The sequence below is a fragment of the Lolium perenne genome, chromosome 7, assembly GCF_019359855.2.
Source record: "Lolium perenne isolate Kyuss_39 chromosome 7, Kyuss_2.0, whole genome shotgun sequence".
Taxonomy (NCBI): Eukaryota; Viridiplantae; Streptophyta; class Magnoliopsida; order Poales; family Poaceae; genus Lolium; species Lolium perenne.
The window spans coordinates 241,960,632-241,983,788 of NC_067250.2; the positions used below are offsets into that span (position 1 = coordinate 241,960,632).

The 23,157-nt window shown below is 51.3% G+C and overlaps 1 protein-coding gene across 1 annotated transcript; it reads right to left on the bottom strand.

The window, feature by feature from the left end:
- Positions 1–18,992: 18,992 nt before the first annotated feature.
- On the bottom strand, positions 18,993–20,738 carry LOC127312208 (berberine bridge enzyme-like Cyn d 4). Its single transcript, XM_051342682.1, has one exon. The coding sequence runs from the start codon at positions 20,722–20,724 to the stop codon at positions 19,180–19,182; it is 1,545 nt and encodes a 514-aa protein (XP_051198642.1). The 5' UTR covers positions 20,725–20,738; the 3' UTR covers positions 18,993–19,179.
- Positions 20,739–23,157: the final 2,419 nt, after the last annotated feature.

Below are 23,157 nucleotides of genomic sequence, written 5' to 3' on the forward strand. Positions count from 1 at the left end.
ATTACACCTTGCATCATACTTTGACACATAGCATAGGCCCACATGCAAGATTTGGTGGGGTTCCGGTGTTCTGGCGGTCGTTCTCCCCCTCCTCCCCCAAAACAGCGGAACGTGTGCCCCGGCGGGTCTACCCCCCTAGATTTCTCCGCGCGAGGGTGCACCAATGTACCTTTTCATTCTTTTAGGTTTGTTTAGGACATATACACATGGAGAACCAAGATTGGGACCCTTTGGCACATACACCCGCAGCTCGAGCCATTATCACACGATCGAGGGTGTGCCTCATCTACTGGTTAGGGTTCGGCGTAGGGTTAGGGGTAGGGTCTAGGGTTTAGGGGAGATACTTTTGCACCATTACACCTTGAACCACACTTTTACACATAGCATAGGCCCACATGCAAGATTTGGTGGGGTTCCGATGTTCCGGCGGTCGCTCTCCCCCTCCTCCCCCCAAAACAGCGGAACGTGTGCCCCGGCGGGTCTACCCCCTAGATTTCTCCGCGCGAGGGTGCACCAATGTCCCTTTTCATTCTTTTAGGTTTGTTTAGGACATATACACATGGAGAACCAAGATTGGGACCCTTTGGCACATACACCCGTAGCTCGAGCCATTATCACACGATCGAGGGTGTGCCTGATCTACTGGTTAGGGTTCGGCGTAGGGTTAGGAGTAGGGTCTAGGATTTAGGGGAGCTACTTTTGCACAATTACACCTTGCATCACACTTTGACACATATCATAGGCCCACATGAAAGATTTGGTGGGGTTCCGGTGTTCCGGCGGTCATTCTCCCCCTCCTCCCCCCAAAACAGCGGAACGTGTGGCCCGGCGGGTCTACCCCCTAGATTTCTCCGCGCGAGGGTGCACCAATGTACATTTTCATTCTTTTAGGTTTGTTTAGGACATATACACATGGAGAACCAAGATTGGGACCCTTTGGCACATACACCCGCAGCTCGAGCCATTATCACATGATCGATGGTGTGCCTGATCTACTGGTTAGGGTTCGGCGTAGGGTTAGGGCTAGGGTCTAGGGTTTAGGGGAGCTACTTTTTCACCATTACACCTTGCACCACACTTTGACACATAGCATAGGCCCACATGCAAGATTTGGTGGGGTTTCGGTGTTCCGGCGGTCGTTCTCCCCCTCCTCCCCCCAAAACAGCGGAACGTGTGCCCCGGCGGGTCTACCCCCTAGATTTCTCCGCGCGAGGGTGAACCAATGTACATTTTCATCCTTTTAGATTTTTTTAGGACATATACACATGGAGAACCAAGATTGGGACCCTTTGGCACATACACCCGCAGCTCGAGCCATTATCACACGATCGAGGGTGTGCCTGATCTACTGGTTAGGGTTCGGCGTAGGGTTAGGGCTAGGGTCTAGGGTTTAGGGGAGCTACTTTTGCACAATTACACCTTGCATCACACTTTGACACATATCATAGGCCCACATGCAAGATTTGGTGGGGTTCCGGTGTTCTGGCGGTCGTTCTCCCCCTCCCCCCCCCCCCAAAACAGCGGAACGTGTGCCCCGGCGGGTCTACCCCCTAGATTTCTCCGCGCGAGGGTGCACCAATGTACATTTTCATTCTTTTAGGTTTTTTTAGGACATATACACATGGAGGACCAAGATCGGGACCCTTTGGCACATACACCCGCAGCTCGAGCCATTATCACACGATCGAGGGTGTGCCTGATCTACTGGTTAATTAGGGTTCGGCGTAGGGTTAGGGCTCGGGTCTAGGGTTTAGGGGAGCTACTTTTGCACAATTACACCTTGCATCACACTTTGACACATAGCATAGGCCCACATGCAAGATTTGCTGGGGTTCCGGTGTTCTGGCGGTCGTTCTCCCCCTCCTCCCCCCAAAACAGCGGAACGTGTGCCCCGGCGGGTCTACCCCCTAGATTTCTCCACGCGAGGGTGCACCAATGTACCTTTTCATTCTTTTAGGTTTGTTTAGTACATATACACATGGAGAACCAAGATTGGGACCCTTTTCCACATACACCCGCAGCTCGAGCCATTATCACACGATCGAGGGTGTGCCTGATCTACTGGTTAATTAGGGTTCGGCGTAGGGTTAGGGCTCGGGTCTAGGGTTTAGGGGAGCTACTTTTGCACAATTACACCTTGCATCACACTTTGACACATAGCATAGGCCCACATGCAAGATTTGCTGGGGTTCCGGTGTTCTGGCGGTCGTTCTCCCCCTCCTCCCCCCAAAACAGCGGAACGTGTGCCCCGGCGGGTCTACCCCCTAGATTTCTCCACGCGAGGGTGCACCAATGTACCTTTTCATTCTTTTAGGTTTTTTTAGGACATATACACATGGAGAACCAAGATTGGGACCCTTTGGCACATACACCCGCAGCTCGAGCCATTATCACACGATCGAGGGTGTGCCTGATCTACTGGTTAGGGTTCGGCGTAGGGTTAGGGGTAGGGTCTAGGGTTTAGGGGAGCTACTATTGCACCATTACACCTTGAACCACACTTTGACACATAGCATAGGCCCACATGCAAGATTTGGTGGGGTTCCGGTGTTCCGGCGGTCGTTCTCCCCCTCCTCCCCCCAATACAACGGAACGTGTGCCCCGGTGGGTCTACCCCCCTAGATTTCTCCGCGCGAGGGTGCACCAATGTACCTTTTCATTCTTTTAGGTTTGTTTAGGACATATACACATGGAGAACCAAGATTGGGACCCTTTGGCACATACACCCGCAGCTCGAGCCATTATCACGATCGAGGGTGTGCCTGATCTACTGGTTAATTAGGGTTCGGCGTAGGGTTAGGGCTAGGATCTAGGATTTAGGGGAGCTACTATTGCACAATTACACCTTGCATCACACTTTGACACATAGCATAGGCCCACATGCAAGATTTGGTGGGGTTCCGGTGTTCTGGCGGTCGTTCTCCCCCTCCTCCCCCAAAACAGCGGAACGTGTGCCCCGGCGGGTCTACCCCCCTAGATTTCTCCGCGCGAGTGTGCACCAATGTACCTTTTCATTCTTTTAGGTTTGTTTAGGACATATACACATGGAGAACCAAGATTGGGACCCTTTGGCACATACACCCGCAGCTCGAGCCATTATCACACGATCGAGGGTGTACCTCATCTACTGGTTAGGGTTCGGCGTAGGGTTAGGGGTAGGGTCTATTGTTTAGGGGAGATACTTTTTCACCATTACACCTTGAACCACACTTTTACACATAGCATAGGCCCACATGCAAGATTTGGTGGGGTTCTGATGTTCCGGCGGTCGCTCTCCCCCTCCTCCCCCCAAAACAGCGGAACGTGTGCCCCGGCGGGTCTACCCCCTAGATTTCTCCGCGCGAGGGTGCACCAATGTCCCTTTTCATTATTTTAGGTTTGTTTAGGACATATACACATGGAGAACCAAGATTGGGACCCTTTGGCACATACACCCGCAGCTCGAGCCATTATCACACGATCGAGGGTGTGCCTGATCTACTGGTTAGGGTTCGGCGTAGGGTTAGGAGTAGGGTCTAGGGTTTAGGGGAGCTACTTTTGCACAATTACACCTTGCATCACACTTTGACACATATCATAGGCCCACATGCAAGATTTGGTGGGGTTCCGGTGTTCCGGCGGTCATTCTCCCCCTCCTCCCCCCAAAACAGCGGAACGTGTGGCCCGGCGGGTCTACCCCCTAGATTTCTCCGCGCGAGGGTGCACCAATGTACATTTTCATTCTTTTAGGTTCGTTTAGGACATATACACATGGAGAACCAAGATTGGGACCCTTTGGCACATACACCCGCAGCTCGAGCCATTATCACATGATCGATGGTGTGCCTGATCTACTAGTTAGGGTTCGGCGTAGGGTTAGGGCTAGGGTCTAGGGTTTAGGGGAGCTACTTTTTCACCATTACACCTTGCACCACACTTTGACACATAGCATAGGCCCACATGCAAGATTTAGTGGGGTTTCGGTGTTCCGGCGGTCGTTCTCCCCCTCCTCCCCCCAAAACAGCGGAACGTGTGCCCCGGCGGGTCTACCCCCTAGATTTTTCCGCGCGAGGGTGAACCAATGTACATTTTCATCCTATTAGATTTTTTTAGGACATATACACATGGAGAACCAAGATTGGGACCCTTTGGCACATACACCCGCAGCTCGAGCCATTATCACACAATCGAGGGTGTGCCTGATCTACTGGTTAGGGTTCGGCGTAGGGTTAGGGGTAGGGTCTAGGGTTTAGGGGAGCTACTTTTGCACAATTACACCTTGCATCACACATTGACACATATCATAGGCCCACATGCAAGATTTGGTGGGGTTCCAGTGTTCCGGCGGTCGTTCTCCCCCTCCCCCCCCCCCCCAAAACAGCGGAACGTGTGCCCCGGCGGGTCTACCCCTAGATTTCTCCGCGCGAGGGTGCACCAATGTACATTTTCATTCTTTTAGGTTTTTTTAGGACATATACACATGGAGAACCAAGATCGGGACCCTTTGGCACATACACCCGCAGCTCGAGCCATTATCACACGATCGAGGGTGTGCCTGATCTACTGGTTAATTAGGGTTCGGCGTAGGGTTAGGGCTCGGGTCTAGGGTTTAGGGGAGCTACTTTTGCACAATTACACCTTGCATCACACTTTGACACATAGCATAGGCCCACATGCAAGATTTGCTGGGGTTCCGGTGTTCTGGCGGTCGTTCTCCCCCTCCCCCCCCCCCCAAAACAGCGGAACGTGTGCCCCGGCGGGTCTACCCCCTAGATTTCTCCACGTGAGGGTGCACCAATGTACCTTTTCATTCTTTTAGGTTTGTTTAGTACATATACACATGGAGAACCAAGATTGGGACCCTTTGGCACATACACCCGCAGCTCGAGCCATTATCACACGATCGAGGGTGTGCCTGATCTACTGGTTTGGGTTCGGCGTAGGGTTAGGGGTAGGGTCTAGGGTTTAGGGCAGCTACTGTTGCACCATTACACCTTGAACCACACTTTGACACATAGCATAGGCCCACATGCAAGATTTGGTGGGGTTCCGGTGTTCCGGCGGTCGTTCTCCCCCTCCTCCCCCCAAAACAGCGGAACGTGTGCCCCGGCGGGTCTACCCCCCTAGATTTCTCCGCGCGAGGGTGCACCAATGTACCTTTTCATTATTTTAGGTTTTTTTAGGACATATACACATGGAGAACCAAGATTGGGACCCTTTGGCACATACACCCGCAGCTCGAGCCATTATCACACGATCGAGGGTGTGCCTGATCTACTAGTTAATTAGGGTTCGACGTAGGGTTAGGGCTAGGATCTAGGGTTTAGGGGAGCTACTTTTGCACAATTACACCCTGCATCACACTTTTACACATAGCATAGGCCCACATGCAATATTTGGTGGGGTTCCGGTGTTTTGGCGGTCGTTCTCCCCCTCCTCCCCCAAAACAGCGGAACGTGTGCCCCGGCGGGTCTACCCCCCTAGATTTCTCGGCACGAGGGTGCACCAATATACCTTTTCATTCTTTTAGGTTTGTTTAGGACATATACACATGGAGAACCAAGATTGGGACCCTTTGGCACATACACCCGCAGCTCGAGCCATTATCACACGATCGAGGGTGTGCCTGATCTACTGGTTAGGGTTCGGCGTAGGGTTAGGGCTAGGGTCTAGGGTTTAGGGGAGCTACTTTTGCACAATTAAACCTTGCATCACACTTTGACACATAGCATAGGCCCACATGCGAGATTTGGTGGGGTTCCGGTGTTCCGGCGGTCGTTCTCCCCCTCCTCCCCCCAAAACAGCGGAACGTGTGCCCCGGCGGGTCTACCCCCCTAGATTTCTCTGCGCGAGGGTGCACCAATGTACATTTTCATTCTTTTAGATTTTGTTAGGACATATACACATGGAGAACCAAGATTGGGACCCTTTGGCATAAACACCCGCAGCTCGAGCCATTATCACACGATCGAGGGTGTGCCTGATCTACTGGTTAGGGTTCGGCGTAGGGTTAGGGCAAGGGTCTAGGGTTTAGGGGAGCTACTTTTGCACAATTACACCTTGAATCACACTTTTACACATATCATAGGCCCACATGCAAGATTTGGTGGGGTTCCGGTGTTCCGGCGGTCGTTCTCCCCCCCAAAACAATGAACGTGTGCCCCGGCGGGTCTACCCCCCTAGATTTCGCCGCGCGAGGGTGCACCAATGTACATTTTCATTCTTTTAGGTTTGTTTAGGACATATACACATGGAGAACCAAGATCGGGACCCTTTGGCACATACACCCGCTGCTCGAGCCATTATCACACGATCGAGGGTGTGCCTGATCTACTGGTTAATTAGGGTTCGGCGTAGGGTTAGGGCTAGGGTCTAGGGTTTAGGGGAGCTACTTTTGCACAATTACACCTTGCATCACACTTTGACACATAGCATAGGCCCACATGCAAGATTTGCTGGGGTTCCGGTGTTCTGGCGGTCGTTCTCCCCCTCCTCCCCCCAAAACAGCGGAACGTGTGCCCCGGCGGGTCTACCCCCCTAGATTTCTCCACGCGAGGGTGCACCAATGTACCTTTTCATTCTTTTAGGTTTGTTTAGGACATATAAACATGGAGAACCAAGATTGGGACCCTTTGGCACATACACCCGCAGCTCGAGCCATTATCACACGATCGAGGGTGTGCCTGATCTACTGGTTAGGGTTCGGCGTAGGGTTAGGGGTAGGGTCTAGGGTTTAGGGGAGCTACTGTTGTACCATTACACCTTGAACCACACTTTGACACATAGCATAGGCCCACATGCAAGATTTGGTGGGGTTCCGGTGTTCCGGCGGTCGTTCTCCCCCTCCTCCCCCCAAAACAGCGGAATGTGTGCCCCGGCGGGTCTACCCCCTAGATTTCTCTGCGCGAGGGTGAACCAATGTACCTTTTCATTCTTTTAGGTTTGTTTAGGACATATACACATGGAGAACCAAGATTGGGACCCTTTGGCACATACACCCGCAGCTCGAGCCATTATCACACGATCGAGGGTGTGCCTGATCTACTGGTTAATTAGGGTTCGGCGTAGGGTTAGGGCTAGGATCTAGGGTTTAGGGGAGCTACTTTTGCACAATTACACCTTGCATCACACTTTGACTCATAGCATAGGCCCACATGCAAGATTTGGTGGGGTTCCGGTGTTCTGGCGGTCGTTCTCCCCCTCCTCCCCCAAAACAACGGAACGTGTGCCCCGGCGGGTCTACCCCCCTAGATTTCTCCGCGCGAGGGTGCACCAATGTACCTTTTCATTCTTTTAGGTTTGTTTAGGACATATACACATGGAGAACCAATATTGGGACCCTTTGGCACATACACCCGCAGCTCGAGCCATTATCACACGATCGAGGGTGTGCCTGATCTACTGGTTAGGGTTCGGCGTAGGGTTAGGGGTAGGGTCTAGGGTTTAGGGGAGCTACTTTTGCACCATTACACCTTGACCCACACTTTTACACATAGCATAGGCCCACATGCAAGATTTGGTGGGGTTCCGGTGTTCCGGCGGTCGTTCTCCCCCTCCTCCCCCAAAACAGCGGAACGTGTGCCCCGGCGGGTCTACCCCCTAGATTTCTCCGCGCGAGGGTGCACCAATGTACCTTTTCATTCTTTTATTTTTTTAGGACATATACACATGGAGAACCAAGATTGGGACCCTTTGGCACATACACCCGCAGCTCGAGCCATTATCACACGATCGAGGGTGTGCCTGATCTACTGGTTAGGGTTCGGCGTAGGGTTAGGGGTAGGGTCTAGGGTTTAGGGGAGCTACTTTTGCACAATTACACCTTGCATCACACTTTGACACATATCATAGGCCCACATGCAAGATTTGGCGGGGTTCCGGTGTTCCGGCGGTCATTCTCCCCCTCCTCCCCCCAAAACAGCGGAACGTGTGCCCCGGCGGGTCTACCCCCTAGATTTCTCCGCGCGAGGGTGCACCAATGTACATTTTCATTCTTTTAGGTTTGTTTAGGACATATACACATGGAGAACCAAGATTGGGACCGTTTGGCACATACACCCGCTGCTCGAGCCATTATCACATGATCGATGGTGTGCCTGATCTACTGGTTAAGGTTCGGCGTAGGGTTAGGGCTAGGGTCTAGGGTTTAGGGGAGCTACTTTTTCACCATTACACCTTGCACCACACTTTGACACATAGCATAGGCCCACATGCAAGATTTGGTGGGGTTCCGGTGTTCCGGCGGTCGCTCTCCCCCTCCTTGCCCCAAAACAGCGGAACGTGTGCCCCGGCGGGTCTACCCCCCTAGATTTCTCCGCGCGAGGGTGAACCAATGTACATTTTCATTCTTTTAGGTTTTTTTAGGACATATACACATGGAGAACCAAGATTGGGACCCTTTGGCACATACACCCGCAGCTCGAGCCATTATCACACGATCGAGGGTGTGCCTGATCTACTGGTTAGGGTTCGGCGTAGGGTTAGGGCTAGGGTCTAGGGTTTAGAGGAGCTAATTTTGCACAATTACACCTTGCATCACACTTTGACACATATCATAGGCCCACATGCAAGATTTTGTGGGGTTCCGGTGTTCCGGCGGTCGTTCTCCCCCTCCCCCCCCCCCCCAAAATAGCGGAACGTGTGCCCCGGCGGGTCTACCCCCCTAGATTTCGCCGCACGAGGGTGCACCAATGTACATTTTCATTCTTTTAGGTTTTTTAGGACATATACACATGGAGAACCAAGATCGGGACCCTTTGGCACATACACCCGCAGCTCGAGCCATTATCACACGATCGAGGGTGTGCCTGATCTACTGGTTAATTAGGGTTCGACGTAGGGTTAGGGCTAGGGTCTAGGGTTTAGGGGAGCTACTTTTTCACAATTACACCTTGCATCACACTTTGAAACATAGCATAGGCCCACACGCAAGATTTGCTGGGGTTCCGGTGTTCTGGCGGTCGTTCTCCCCCTCCTCCCCCCAAAACAGCGGAACGTGTGCCCCGGCGGGTCTACCCCCTAGATTTCTCCACGCGAGGGTGCACCAATGTACCTTTTCATTCTTTTAGGTTTGTTTAGGACATATACACATGGAGAACCAAGATTGCGACCCTTTGGCACATACACCCGCAGCTCGAGCCATTATCACACGATCGAGGGTGTGCCTGATCTACTGGTTAGGGTTCGGCGTAGGGTTTGGGGTAGGGTCTAGGGTTTAGGGGAGCTACTATTGCACCATTACACCTTGAACCACACTTTGACACATAGCATAGGCCCACATGCAAGATTTGGTGGGGTTCCGGTGTTCCGGCGGTCGTTCTCCCCCTCCTCCCCCAATACAACGGAACGTGTGCCCCGGCGGGTCTACCCCCTAGATTTCTCCGCGCAAGGCTGCACCAATGTACCTTTTCATTCTTTTAGGTTTGTTTAGGACATATACACATGGAGAACCAAGATTGGGACCCTTTGGCACATACACCAGCAGCTCGAGCCATTATCACGATCGAGGGTGTGCCTGATCTACTGGTTAATTAGGGTTCGGCGTAGGGTTAGGGCTAGGATCTAGGATTTAGGGGAGCTACTATTGCACAATTACACCTTGCATCACACTTTGACACATAGCATAGGCCCACATGCAAGATTTGGTGGGGTTCCGGTGTTCTGGCGGTCGTTCTCCCCCTCCTCCCCCAAAACAGCGGAACGTGTGCCCCGGCGGGTCTACCCCCCTAGATTTCTCCGCGCGAGGGTGCACCAATGTACCTTTTCATTCTTTTAGGTTTGTTTAGGACATATACACATGGAGAACCAAGATTGGGACCCTTTGGCACATACACCCGCAGCTCGAGCCATTATCACACGATCGAGGGTGTGCCTCATCTACTGGTTAGGGTTCGGCGTAGGGTTAGGGGTAGGGTCTAGGGTTTAGGGGAGATACTTTTGCACCATTACACCTTGAACCACACTTTTACACATAGCATAGGCCCACATGCAAGATTTGGTGGGGTTCCGATGTTCCGGCGGTCGTTCTCCCCCTCCTCCCCCCAAAACAGCGGAACGTGTGCCCCGGCGGGTCTACCCCCTAGATTTCTCCGCGCGAGGGTGCACCAATGTCCCTTTTCATTCTTTTAGGTTTATTTAGGACATATACACATGGAGAACCAAGATTGGGACCCTTTGGCACATACACCCGCAGCTCGAGCCATTATCACACGATCGAGGGTGTGCTTGATCTACTGGTTAGGGTTCGGCGTAGGGTTAGGAGTAGGGTCTAGGGTTTAGGGGAGCTACTTTTGCACAATTACACCTTGCATCACACTTTGACACATATCATAGGCCCACATGCAAGATTTGGTGGGGTTCCGGTGTTCCGGCGGTCATTCTCCCCCTCCTCCCCCCCCCCCAAAACAGCGGAACGTGTGGCCCGACGGGTCTACCCCCTAGATTTCTCCGCGCGAGGGTGCACCAATGTACATTTTCATTCTTTTAGGTTTGTTTAGGACATATACACATGGAGAACCAATATTGGGACCCTTTGGCACATACACCCGCAGCTCGAGCCATTATCACATGATCGATGGTGTGCCTGATCTACTGGTTAGGGTTCGGCGTAGGGTTAGGGCTAGGGTCTAGGGTTTAAGGGAGCTACTTTTTCACCATTACACCTTGCACCACACTTTGACACATAGCATAGGCCCACATGCAAGATTTGGTGGGGTTCCGGTGTTCCGGCGGTCGTTCTCCCCCTCCTCCCCCCAAAACAGCGGAACGTGTGCCCCGGCGGGTCTACCCCCTAGATTTCTCCGCGCGAGGGTGAACCAATGTACATTTTCATCCTTTTAGATTTTTTTAGGACATATACACATGGAGAACCAAGATTGGGACCCTTTGGCACATACACCCGCAGCTCGAGCCATTATCACACGATCGAGGGTGTGCCTGATCTACTGGTTAGGGTTCGGCGTAGGGTTAGGGCTAGGGTCTAGGGTTTAGGGGAGCTACTTTTGCACAATTACACCTTGCATCACACTTTGACACATATCATAGGCCCACATGCAAGATTTGGTGGGGTTCCGGTGTTCCGGCGGTCGTTCTCCCCCTTCCCCCCCCAAAACAGCGGAACGTGTGCCCCGGCGGGTCTACCCCCTAGATTTGTCCGCGCGAGGGTGCACCAATGTACATTTTCATTCTTTTAGGTTTTTTTAGGACATATACACATGGAGAACCAAGATCGGGACCCTTTGGCACATACACCCGCAGCTCGAGCCATTATCACACGATCGAGGGTGTGCCTGATCTACTGGTTAATTAGGGTTCGTCGTAGGGTTAGGGCTCGGGTCTAGGGTTTAGGGGAGCTACTTTTGCACAATTACACCTTGCATCACACTTTGACACATAGCATAGGCCCACATGCAAGATTTGCTGGGGTTCCGGTGTTCTGGCGGTCGTTCTCCCCCTCCTCCCCCCAAAACAGCGGAACGTGTGGCCCGGCGGGTCTACCCCCTAGATTTCTCCACGCGAGGGTGCACCAATGTACCTTTTCATTCTTTTAGGTTTGTTTAGTACATATACACATGGAGAACCAAGATTGGGACCCTTTGGCACATACACCCGCAGCTCGAGCCATTATCACACGATCGAGGGTGTGCCTGACCTACTGGTTAGGGTTCGGCGTAGGGTTAGGGGTAGGGTCTAGGGTTTAGGGGAGCTACTGTTTCACCATTACACCTTGAACCACACTTTTACACATAGCATAGGCCCACATGCAAGATTTGGTGGGGTTCCGGTGTTCCGGCGGTCGTTCTCCCCCTCCTCCCCCCAAAACAACGGAACGTGTGCCCCGGCGGGTCTACCCCCCTAGATTTCTCCGCGCGAGGGTGCACCAATGTACCTTTTCATTCTTTTAGGTTTGTTTAGGACATATACACATGGAGAACCAAGATTGGGACCCTTTGGCACATACACCCGCAGCTCGAGCCATTATCACACGATCGAGGGTGTGCCTGATCTACTGGTTAGGGTTCGGCGTAGGGTTAGGGGTAGGGTCAAGGGTTTAGGGGAACTACTTTTGCACCATTACACCTTGAACCACACTTTTACACATAGCATAGGCCCACATGCAAAATTTTGTGGGGTTCCGGTGTTCCGGCGGTCGTTCTCCCCCTCCTCCCCCCAAAACAGCGGAACGTGTGCCCCGGCGGGTCTACCCCCCTAGATTTCTCCGTGCGAGGGTGCACAAATGTACCTTTTCATTCTTTTAGGTTTGTTTAGGACATATACACATGGAGAACCAAGATTGGGACCCTTTGGCACATACACCCGCAGCTCAAGCCATTATCACACGATCGAGGGTGTGCCTGATCTACTGGTTAGGGTTCGGCGTAGGGTTAGGGCTAGGGTCTAGGGTTTAGGGGAGCTACTTTTGCACAATTACACCTTGCACCACACTTTGACACATAGCATAGGCCCACATGCAAGATTTGGTGGGTTTCCGGTGTTCCGGCGGTCGTTCTCCCCCTCCTCCCCCCCAAAACAGCGGAACGTGTGCCCCGGCGGGTCTACCCCCTAGATTTCTCCGCACGAGGGTGCACCAATGTACATTTTCATTCTTTTAGGTTTGTTTAGGACATATACACAAGGAGAACCAAGATTGGGACCCTTTGGCACATACACCCGCAGCTCGAGCCATTATCACACGATCGAGGGTGTGCCTGATCTACTGGTTAGGGTTCGGCGTAGGGTTAGGGCTAGGGTCTAGGGTTTAGGGGAGCTACTTTTGCACAATTACACCTTGCATCACACTTAGACACATAGCATAGGCCCACATGCAAGATTTGGTGGGGTTCCGGTGTTCTGGCGGTCGTTCTCCCCCTCCTCCCCCCAAAACAGCGGAACGTGTGCCCCGGCGGGTCTACCCCCCTAGATTTCTCCGCGCGAGGGTGCACCAATGTACATTTTCATTCTTTTAGGTTTGTTTAGGACATATACACATGGAGAACAAAGATTGGGACCCTTTGGCACATACACCCGCAGCTCGAGCCATTATCACATGATGGAGGGTGTGCCTGATCTACTGGTTAGGGTTCGGCGTAGGGTTAGGGGTACGGTCTAGGGTTTAGGGGAGCGACTTTTGCACCATTACAATTTGCACCACACTTTGACACATAGCATAGGCCCACATGCAATATTTGGTGGGTTTCCGGTGTTCCGGCGGTCGTTCTCCCCCTCCTCCCCCCAAAACAGCGGAACGTGTGCCCCGGCGGGTCTACCCCCCTAGATTTCTCCGCGCGAGGGTGCACCAATGTACCTTTTCATTCTTTTAGGTTTGTTTAGGACATATACACATGGAGAACCAATATTGGGACCCTTTGGCACATACACCCGCAGCTCGAGCCATTATCACACGATCGAGGGTGTGCCTGATCTACTGGTTAGGGTTCAGCGTAGGGTTAGGGCTAGGGTCTAGGGTTTAGGGGAGCTAATTTTGCACAATTACACCTTGAATCACACTTTGACACATATCATTGGCCCACATGCAAGATTTGGTGGGGTTCCGGTGTTCTGGCGGTCATTCTCCCCCTCCTCCCCCCAAAACAGCGGAACGTGTGCCCCGGCGGGTCTACCCCCTAGATTTCTCCGCGCGAGGGTGCACCAATTTACCTTTTCATTCTTTTAGGTTTGTTTAGGACATATACACGGAGAACCAAGATTGGGACCCTTTGGCACATACACCCGCAGCTCGAGCCATTATCACACGATCGCGAGGGTGTGCCTGATCTACTGGTTAGGGTTCGGCGTAGGGTTAGGGCTAGGGTCTAGGGTTTAGGGGAGCTACTTTTGCACAATTACACCTTGCACCACACTTTGACACATAGCATAGGCCCACATGCCAGATTTGGTGGGTTCCGGTGTTCCGGCGGTCGATCTCCCTCTCCTCCGCCCAAAACAGCGGAACGTGTGCCCCGGCGGGTCTACCCCCCTAGATTTCTCCGCGCGAGGGTGCACCAATGTACATTTTCATTCTTTTAGGTTTGTTTAGGACATATACACAAGGATAACCAAGATTGGGACCCTTTGGCACATACACCCGCAGCTCGAGCCATTATCACACGATCGAGGGTGTGCCTGATCTACTGGTTAGGGTTCGGTGTAGGGTTAGGGCTAGGGTCTAGGGTTTAGGGGAGCTACTTTTGCACAATTACACCTTGCATCACACTTCGACACATAGCATAGGCCCACATGCAAGATTTGGTGGGGTTCCGGTGTTCCGGCGGTCGTTCTCCCCCTCCTCCCCCCAAAACAGCGGAACGTGTGCCCCGGCGGGTCTACCCCCCTAGATTTCTCCGCGCGAGGGTGCACCAATGTACATTTTCATTCTTTTAGGTTTGTTTAGGACATATACACATGGAGAACCAAGATTGGGACCCTTTGGCACATACACCCGCAGCTCGAGCCATTATCACATGATGGAGGGTGTGCCTGATCTACTGGTTAGGGTTCGGCGTAGGGTTAGGGGTACGGTCTAGGGTTTAGGGGAGCTACTTTTGCACCATTACACTTTGCACCACACTTTGACACATAGCATAGGCCCACATGCAATATTTGGTGGGGTTCCGGTGTTCCGGCAGTCGTTCTCCCCCTCCTCCCCCCAAAACAACGGAACGTGTGCCCCGGCGGGTCTACCCCCCTAGATTTCTCCGCGCGAGGGTGCACCAATGTACCTTTTCATTCTTTTAGGTTTGTTTAGGACATATACACATCGAGAACCAAGATTGGGACCCTTTGGCACATACACCCGCAGCTCGAGCCATTATCACACGATTGAGGATGTGCCTGATCTACTGGTTAGGGTTCGGCGTAGGGTTAGGGCTAGGGTCTAGGGTTTAGGGGAGCTACTTTTGCACAATTACACATTGCATCACACTTTGACACATATCATAGGCCCACATGCAAGATTTGGTGGGGTTCCGGTGTTCCGGCGGTCGTTCTCCCCCTCCTCCCCCCAAAACAGCGGAACGTGGTCCCCGGCGGGTCTACCCCCCTAGATTTCTCCGTGCAAGGGTGCACCAATGTACATTTTCATTCTTTTAGGTTTGTTTAGGACATATACACATGGAGAACCAAGATTGGGACCCTTGGGCACATACACCCGCAGCTCGAGCCATTATCACACGATCGAGGGTGTGCCTGATCTACTGGTTAGGGTTCGGCGTAGGGTTAGGGCTAGGGTCTAGGGTTTAGGGGAGCTACTTTTGCACCATTACACCTTGCACCACACTTTGACACATAGCATAGGCCCACATGCAAGATTTGGTGGGGTTCCGGTGTTCCGACGGTCGTTCTCCCCCTCCTCCCCCCAAAACAGCGGAACGTGTGCCCCGGCGGGTCTACCCCCCTAGATTTCTCCGCGTGAGGGTGCACCAATGTACATTTTCATTCTTTTAGGTTTGTTTAGGACATATACACATGGAGAACCAAGATTGGGACCCTTTGGCACATACACCCGCAGCTCGAGCCATTATCACACGATCGCGAGGGTGTGCCTGATCTACTGGTTAGGGTTCGGCGTAGGGTTAGGGCTAGGGTCTAGGGTTTAGGGGAGCTACTTTTGCACAATTACACCTTGCACCACACTTTGACACATAGCATAGGCCCACATGCAAAAGAAACAAAATGAAATTTGTAGAACTTATTCACCCCTAGGTTACCATCTCTATCCTTTCAATAATTGCATCATGTCATTCGGAGAATGCTATGTTGGACACACACCCAATGTAAGAATAGCAGTGCGATCGATTAATTAGGTTAGTTTTGTTGTATCTCACAAACACGAAGTAAGTTAATCCTCAAATCATGAGATCATGTTAATCACTTACACCGGAGGAGTGATTTGATGACATCAAGTGTCACACCGTAAAAATTTGATTATAAAGGTGGCAATTGGTATTCTTAAAGAGAGAGTTGAGAGATATGGATCAGGAGTGGTATTTGTCCATTCAAATGAAACAAAGATATACTCTGGTCCCCTCCCGGTGAAATCACATCCGATAATTTTGCAAGCACGTGACTAGGTCATAGGAATGCCATATCATGGAATGAGTAAAAATTACTTATCGGTAGCGAGATCGAACTGGGTACAGAAGATACTGACGATCGGATCTCCTGTAAGTAAAGTATCACAAGACAAAGGGATTTTGGTCACAATGTGTATCGTTTATTCGATCACAAGATCTCGTTGAATATGTAGGAGCCATGAATGATCTCCAGATCACATTATTAGTTATTGATCCGAGAGGTGTCCCGATCATCTCTGCATCATTCGTGATTCATAGGATGATACACTTAAGGTTGTTATTATTCATACTCTAAAGAGATAAAATAATAATCAAATTTCTTTGCAAATACAAAAACAAAATAAAAAGGTTATATAGATACAAATCTACACTGCAGCAAGAAAAGAAAAAAATTAAAATAAAAACATCACAACGTGATATGTCAATATGCACAGACAAAACGGATAGGGGAAGCCTATCAGTATTACTAGCACAAAACCCGTGCGTTGCTACGGCGCACATTTAACTTCGATCGACTCCAAATGACTTGGACTTTTGACTGACATTGCCTTTATATCATGAATAGGGTAGTATGTCTGCCCTTGCTTACTCAATGCAAGTGATCCAACAAACCATAAACGAATTGCATCTGCGTATGTAACTTCTCGGTGGACAACGTCCGATGGCAAACAACAAACCTTCGTCTCATTTTCTTTCACTGACAAAAATATTCCCCATTGCCGGCGATCATAGTTGAAGACCGTGACGATATCAGCTCAACGACTCTGCCACATGAATGAAACTGTCAAAGTACAGTACGTGCACCTCAGCCGTTGCCAAACACTTTTGCAGTCCTTTACTCAATTCGAACTTCCACAAGTATTGATGAATGGATGCGGAAGTGCAAATGGAATTTAACGCTGAAATATATCATATGCAACTACCAAATATACTACTACTGTACGCCCACAAGGGCATACCACTGAAAGATAGGCTTGCTTAATTTAGAGGATTTAATAGAGAGGCGCCAGTAGCCGGATGATGGCCGTTGGCCACGATAGATAGATGTTTTCAGGTATCATAGTCTGTACCGATTATAGTTGCCATGGTGTCTTATGGATCCCTCCACGGCTATGCAAGAGAAAATGAGAAGATGGCCTGTTGTTTGGCGCAAATAGAATGTCACTTGGTTTGCAGTTAGTGGCACAAACATATCTGAGATAGTTTGCAGTTCGTTGAATCCCTTCCTTGAGCTATGCTTTGAACGCCTGTTACGTCTTTGTTCCTCGTGCGCTGTTCCAGCAGCACGGGCTTCCCGGAAATCATCACCGCGGATGGGCGTTTCGTGCGGGCTCCTTCTGATTGAAGGTATGAATCAAATATGCAGCCACGGGAGGTCCCGATGCTTCGCCACTGGCCATATCCCCGGGAGCGCAAGACCACCAGCAACGGCTGGCGGCCGTAATACTTAGGCGTGTGGGGAAGACCATGGGCACCAATACCCGAAGGTGCGTGCGCATCGGCCGGCGGCGTCGGTGGAGCACCTCTCACGCAAGTTGCCGGCTCTCATCGTCTTCACTTCCGCCCGCGGTGGAACACATCTCATCGTTATCACGGTCACGAGAGATTTTATTGATGCCACGGAAACCAAACCGAGCACGACATGGTGCACAGATCGATTAGTATCCGGAGGCAGCGGAACTCGTGCAATTGTCGGACTCTGGAACGGAACAAAACTTGCTCAGGGAATTGAACTCTCCTCCAGTAGTACGTTATAGTGCTTTGCTTGATGTACAACGGCATCTGTGTCTATCATGGTGCAATCATTGTTGACAGAATCGAATCCCTTGCCGTCGTTTTAGAAACCAAGATCTGAAACCTTGCAAATCATTATATTCATGGAAAGCATTATTCTATATATTGTTAGAAGCATAACATGATATGGATAAAAATAACAAAATCAGTAGAGTTAACGTGAAGATGCTTGAAAAGTGTCCCAATTGTAGTATATTCAAACACCATAGCGTGAAAGGATTTTCTTCTTGAGAGCAGCCAAGTGATTCATCAAATTATTGTGGCCCACTTTCGATAAATTTGAGATCATAACCGATTCACAATGTGTGTTTTTTCATAACTCGCAATCTGTCCGCTCGTGCTGTCCCTCTCAAACAAATTAACAGTAGAGCAATATAATCTTCTCTAAATCCCCTGCCACAATTTCTCCCAATCTCCTAAAAATCTGGGCATGCAGCAGGTCTCATGAACCGAGCACACCAGCACATCTTCTCTCCTCCGTGGATGCTGTTTGGAAAAACCGTTGCCTGCCCACCGCTGGCCACCGGACTACATGTCCTCAAAGCCGTTGCTGCCGGAGTAGCCAGCAAATCGAACCATATTGTCTTCTTCATCCCTTGGTCGATCATTGCAAGCGCGGAAGATGTGACAGCTAATACCTGCTTGGAGGAGACGTAGACGATGCAAACGAAGGCAGGCGGAATCCAGAATACGGTGTCGATTTGCTTGGCTCAGAGCAGGTCCTATGGATTTCTTCGACGGAGACAATCATCACATCAGCGATAATGTGTTCAGGCCCTGGGAGGTGGGGAGGTCGGCGGTGGCTGTAGGTACTGCGCCGACGATGACTGAGACATCCGGGGCTACGACTTTGTCTGCTGAGGAAAAGGATAGAGACGGAGTTTGTGCGTTTCTGGAGAGATGCTCCGTCCCTTTTATCTCGTCTCAAGTTGTTGTTTTTTTGAACTGCGTCTCAAGTTGTTGGTTGCCTGGTTTGACTGGGGATCGGTTTCTTCAATCTCACGTCGCGCCGGAAACGGTAAACCAAGCTGAACACGGTTTGTGCTTAACTTACCGGTGGCACAGTGGGTAATTTGTGTCAACTTTTAGGGTAGTTTGAAGTTGGACAAACGACCGAGGAAGAAACCCTTTTGCTTTTATTATTATCAGTATTATTATTTTTGAAGTACATGCAAGTCAATTAGCGCAAACAGCACCGGCCCAAAAGCCCCGCTAACCTCAATATCAAAAGGCCCACTAGGTCCAGTTTTAGCAGACGTATTACAAACCACATTTTAATTTTTAAAGCGACTGCTAGGGTGTATCTTCTCAAATCAACCGGCCAGCTTGCTCCAGTTCACTTCCTGGAGACAAGCGGCGGCACGCTCTGCTCGTTCCTGAAGTAGTCGCCGGCATCCACCTTTCCCTTGGTGATGGCGAGCCTCTTGAAGTTTCCCCCGAAGTACTTCTCACCCCACGCCTTACCGCTTTCGTAGCTCGTGACGCCGCCGACAACCGTGTTCTCCCCGATGTCCAGGTCCCGGTAGTTCACGTAGGCGCCCCTCGGGTTCTTGCTCACGAACGGCTCCATGAAGTCGTACATGTCCTTGATCCAGTTCGGCGCGTCCGTGCCGTTGCCCGTCCAGAACGCGACGTACTGGATGTTGTAAAGGACGCCGCTCCGGTGAGGGTATGGCGTGGCGGTGTCGGCGATGCTGCCGACTCTTCCGCCGTGAGGCTCCAGGAGGATGATGCCCGCGCCCGCCTTGTTGAACCAGGGGAAGATCTTCTCCCACAAGTCCTTCGTGATGGCCTTCTTGACGTAGTCGGACTTGTTCCGCGAGAAAATGCTCAGGCTGGTCGTCCTGTTGAGGAGCGTCTCCAGGGGCGTCCTGGTGTCGCCGGAGTTGATGTAGACGGTGGACTGCAGCCAGCTCATCTCCCGGCAGTCGGCGCTCGTCATGCCGAGCTCGGGGAACAACCTGCTCATCGTCCTCACGAGCTCGCCGCAGCTGCCGAGATATAGAGACTGGAAGAGAGCATCCCTGCCCACGATCACCCGTATGCTGAGCTCATCTGGAAGGGCCGGCGCGAGCGTTTGCCATTTGGCCACGGCGTTGACAGCGCCCTGGTCGACGCTCTTCCGAATGTTGAAGAACGTCACTGTCGGCGGGACCCGCACGAGCTTGACCTTCCACGACAGCACGATGCCAAAGTTCCCGCCGCCGCCGCGGATGGCCCAGAAGAGGTCCCTCTTCATGGCCTTCTTGTCCAGGAGCCGGCCGTTGGCGTCGACAAGCGTGGCGTCGATGACGTTGTCGACGGGCAGGCCGTACTTGCGCATCATCATGCCCATGCCGCCGCCGCTGAAGTGGCCGCCAACGCCGACGGTCGGGCACACGCCGGCCGGGAACGCGAGTCCCGGTGCCGACTTGGCGATGGTGTAGTACAGCTCCCCCAGAGTCGCGCCGGAGTCCACCCACGCGGTGGCCGCGCGACGGTTGATGCGCACGGCGCGGAGGTTTGCGAGGTCGACCACGGCGAACGTCTCGGGGCGCTCGGACCGGTACGAGAGGCCCTCGTAGTCGTGTCCACCGCTGCGCACGCGGACGCGCACGTCGTGGCGTCGGCCACACAGCACGACGGCCTGAACGTGGGACGCGTTGGTGGGCATCACGATGCAGAGCGGCCTCACCGTCGTCGGAGTGAAGAACATGGGGTTCCTGATTGACGACACCAGAACCGAATCGAAGGACCGCGAACTCGGCGTGACCACGAGCTGGGCGGGGATGTTCGCCGAGAGGCACTGGAGGAAGTCGCCGGAGGCAGCTAAGGACGGGATGGTCACGTAGCAAGCTAAGCAAACGGTGAGCAGGAGAGCTGCGCGTGTGGACAACGCCATATTCGCCAACTGGAGCATGGATACGGTGCGTATGCGCATCTCGTCATATCAGCAAGTTATATAGGACATGCTGATCCTCCTACGTAAAAAATGTGTGCAGCGACGACCTTGGGAAACGTGCGTTCGAGTTAGAGAAGTAGTACGAATTAGTCTATGACATGACACTTTTGCCTATGTATAGTAGAGGGACAAAGAAAAGAAGAAGTGAGTTTTTCAAGTAGTAAGACAATGAGACAACCTCTATACATCTACATGTGCTATTAGGTTAAAAGCATGAATGAGAGGAAAGAAAAAATAGTGAAAAAAATTACCCTAATAGTTGATCCTATAACCAACTCTATTAGAGTATGAATAAGTAATAAAAGTGACTTTTGATGACATTGATAGTTTTATATAGCCCGCAGTTGACTCATAAATTTAAAATGGAGGCCGAGCTACATGTAGCCTTATGTTTAAAAAAATTGAAAATCATATTGATAAGTCTTTAAAAAAATTAGATGTAGCTAATGATGTATAGCGCAAACGATAAAATCTCAATAAGAGTCACTTTATACTTTAGGATACATAAGAATGACAAAATTGTGGACCTAAGTACAGCCAATAGTGCACATTGCTATATAATTTGTCAGATTTTATCATTTTGGTGTAGCCCAAAATATAAAGTACTTCTTGTGATCCTTAAAAAGCGCCCGGAGTTTAGTTCAAATTAGTTCTAACTTAAACTAAACTCCCGACACTTATAGAGATTTTGCATGCTTGGAGTGTAGATCAATGGCTACATTCATGTTTTTTGCATAATTTTTTGAAACTTATAATATGATTTAAGATTGTTTTAGAACAAAGGGCTACATGTATCTTGCCTCCATTTGTCCACACTCGAAGCTTACACCACTTCTGTCCTCGATCCATAATAAGTAAGTGTAGTTCATTTAGTACAACTTTATACTAAATCAGCATTATTTATTGTGGATATTTAAACTCTTGGGTTGATGGGCATCGGGAAGTAATGTCAACCCTGTTTTGCTTAGTAGTAGTACTAGTGAATTAGGTTACTTGCATCGGCCGGATTAACTGGCTGGCCTTAGCTGTGTTTGATTAGTAGTACTGTACTATATTTCCAAAAGAACGTTGTCGAGGCAAGGCATCTTTTTCTGCATACGGCATCTAAAGATCATCCGGCTGGGAGTAGACCAAGAACTATCGGACTGACTATTATGTTGCAAGTTGTGCACTTGCATGCGGTAACTAATGGTATTGATCTTCGTGAAGTGCCTTGATAAGCGTTGCAGTCAAATCAGAGTTATCAACCGACTGTGGTAATTTCTGTTGGATCGAGCTGCCACACGCAGCTCCCTCTTCTCCCTCACGATCTCTCATGAACACACACAGGCTAACACACGCACACACACGCAGATGAATTAAGGAAGAAGAACGGAAGGAATTTTCCCATAACTCTCTTCTTTGGAAACACACGGACTACATTTTCTTAAAGATCTTATTGATGTACTCAGCAAAATACAAGTGCTTCAATAGAAGGGCAAACACACCCACGCACACATGGTCGAGCCACTACCGCACTACAGGAATCGAACAAGGTGCCGACGGCCAGCTGCCCTCGGCGTAGCCGCGCCTGGCCCTCGGCATAGGCTACGCCGATGGCTGCCCTCGGCGTAGTCCCTCGGTGTCCAGGCCCCTCGGCGTAGTCAGCTTCGCCGTCGGCGTATGGCTGGCCGTCGGCGTACGTGACCTACGCTGACGGCCAGGTGTGCCCCTCGGCGTCGCTGCCCTCGGCGTCTCCTGGCGGCGCGTCGTCGCCGTTAACGGCGCATCGACAGACGTCGACGGCCTGCCCTCGGCGTACGGCACCGTCCCAGCGACGAACGGGGCGACGTGGCACGAGCTGGTGCAGCCAGCTGGGCGTCTACGCCGAGGGCAACCCCCTCGGCATAGGGCCAGCTTTCCTGGCGACGAACGGGCCACGTGGCGCGACCTGGTGCGGCGGTCTACGCCGAGGGCAACCCCCTCGGCATAGACCTGACCATATGGTCTATGCCAGGGTCTATGCCGACGGCATTGCCCTCGACGTAGGCCTGCCATATTTTTTTATTTGCTGTTTCAGCTAAAATGTTGTTCCAATTCAATTGCAATTAAATTCAGCAGGTCCAATTCATCCAAAATCGACCAAATTCGCCATAATTCACCAAAATAGCATATAATTCACATAGTAGCATACATGGTGCACATAGTAGCATACAAGAGGAGAGCGGAGAGTGCCATGTCATCCGAATACATAGTAGTAGGTAGCAAGCAAGAAGCCCGGTGCCGACTAGCGAAGGAAGGACCCGGGCGGGGTGTGTCCGCCCTCATCGTTGGCGAAACGAGCAGCCCGGGGTTGCGCTCCGGTAGAATCTGCAGAAGAACCACCTGGAGAAG

Coding starts and splice junctions, on each gene's coding strand:
- LOC127312208 (XM_051342682.1), bottom strand. CDS start 20,724: ATGGCGTTGTCCACACGCGCAGCTCTCCTGCTCACCGTTTGCTTAGCT.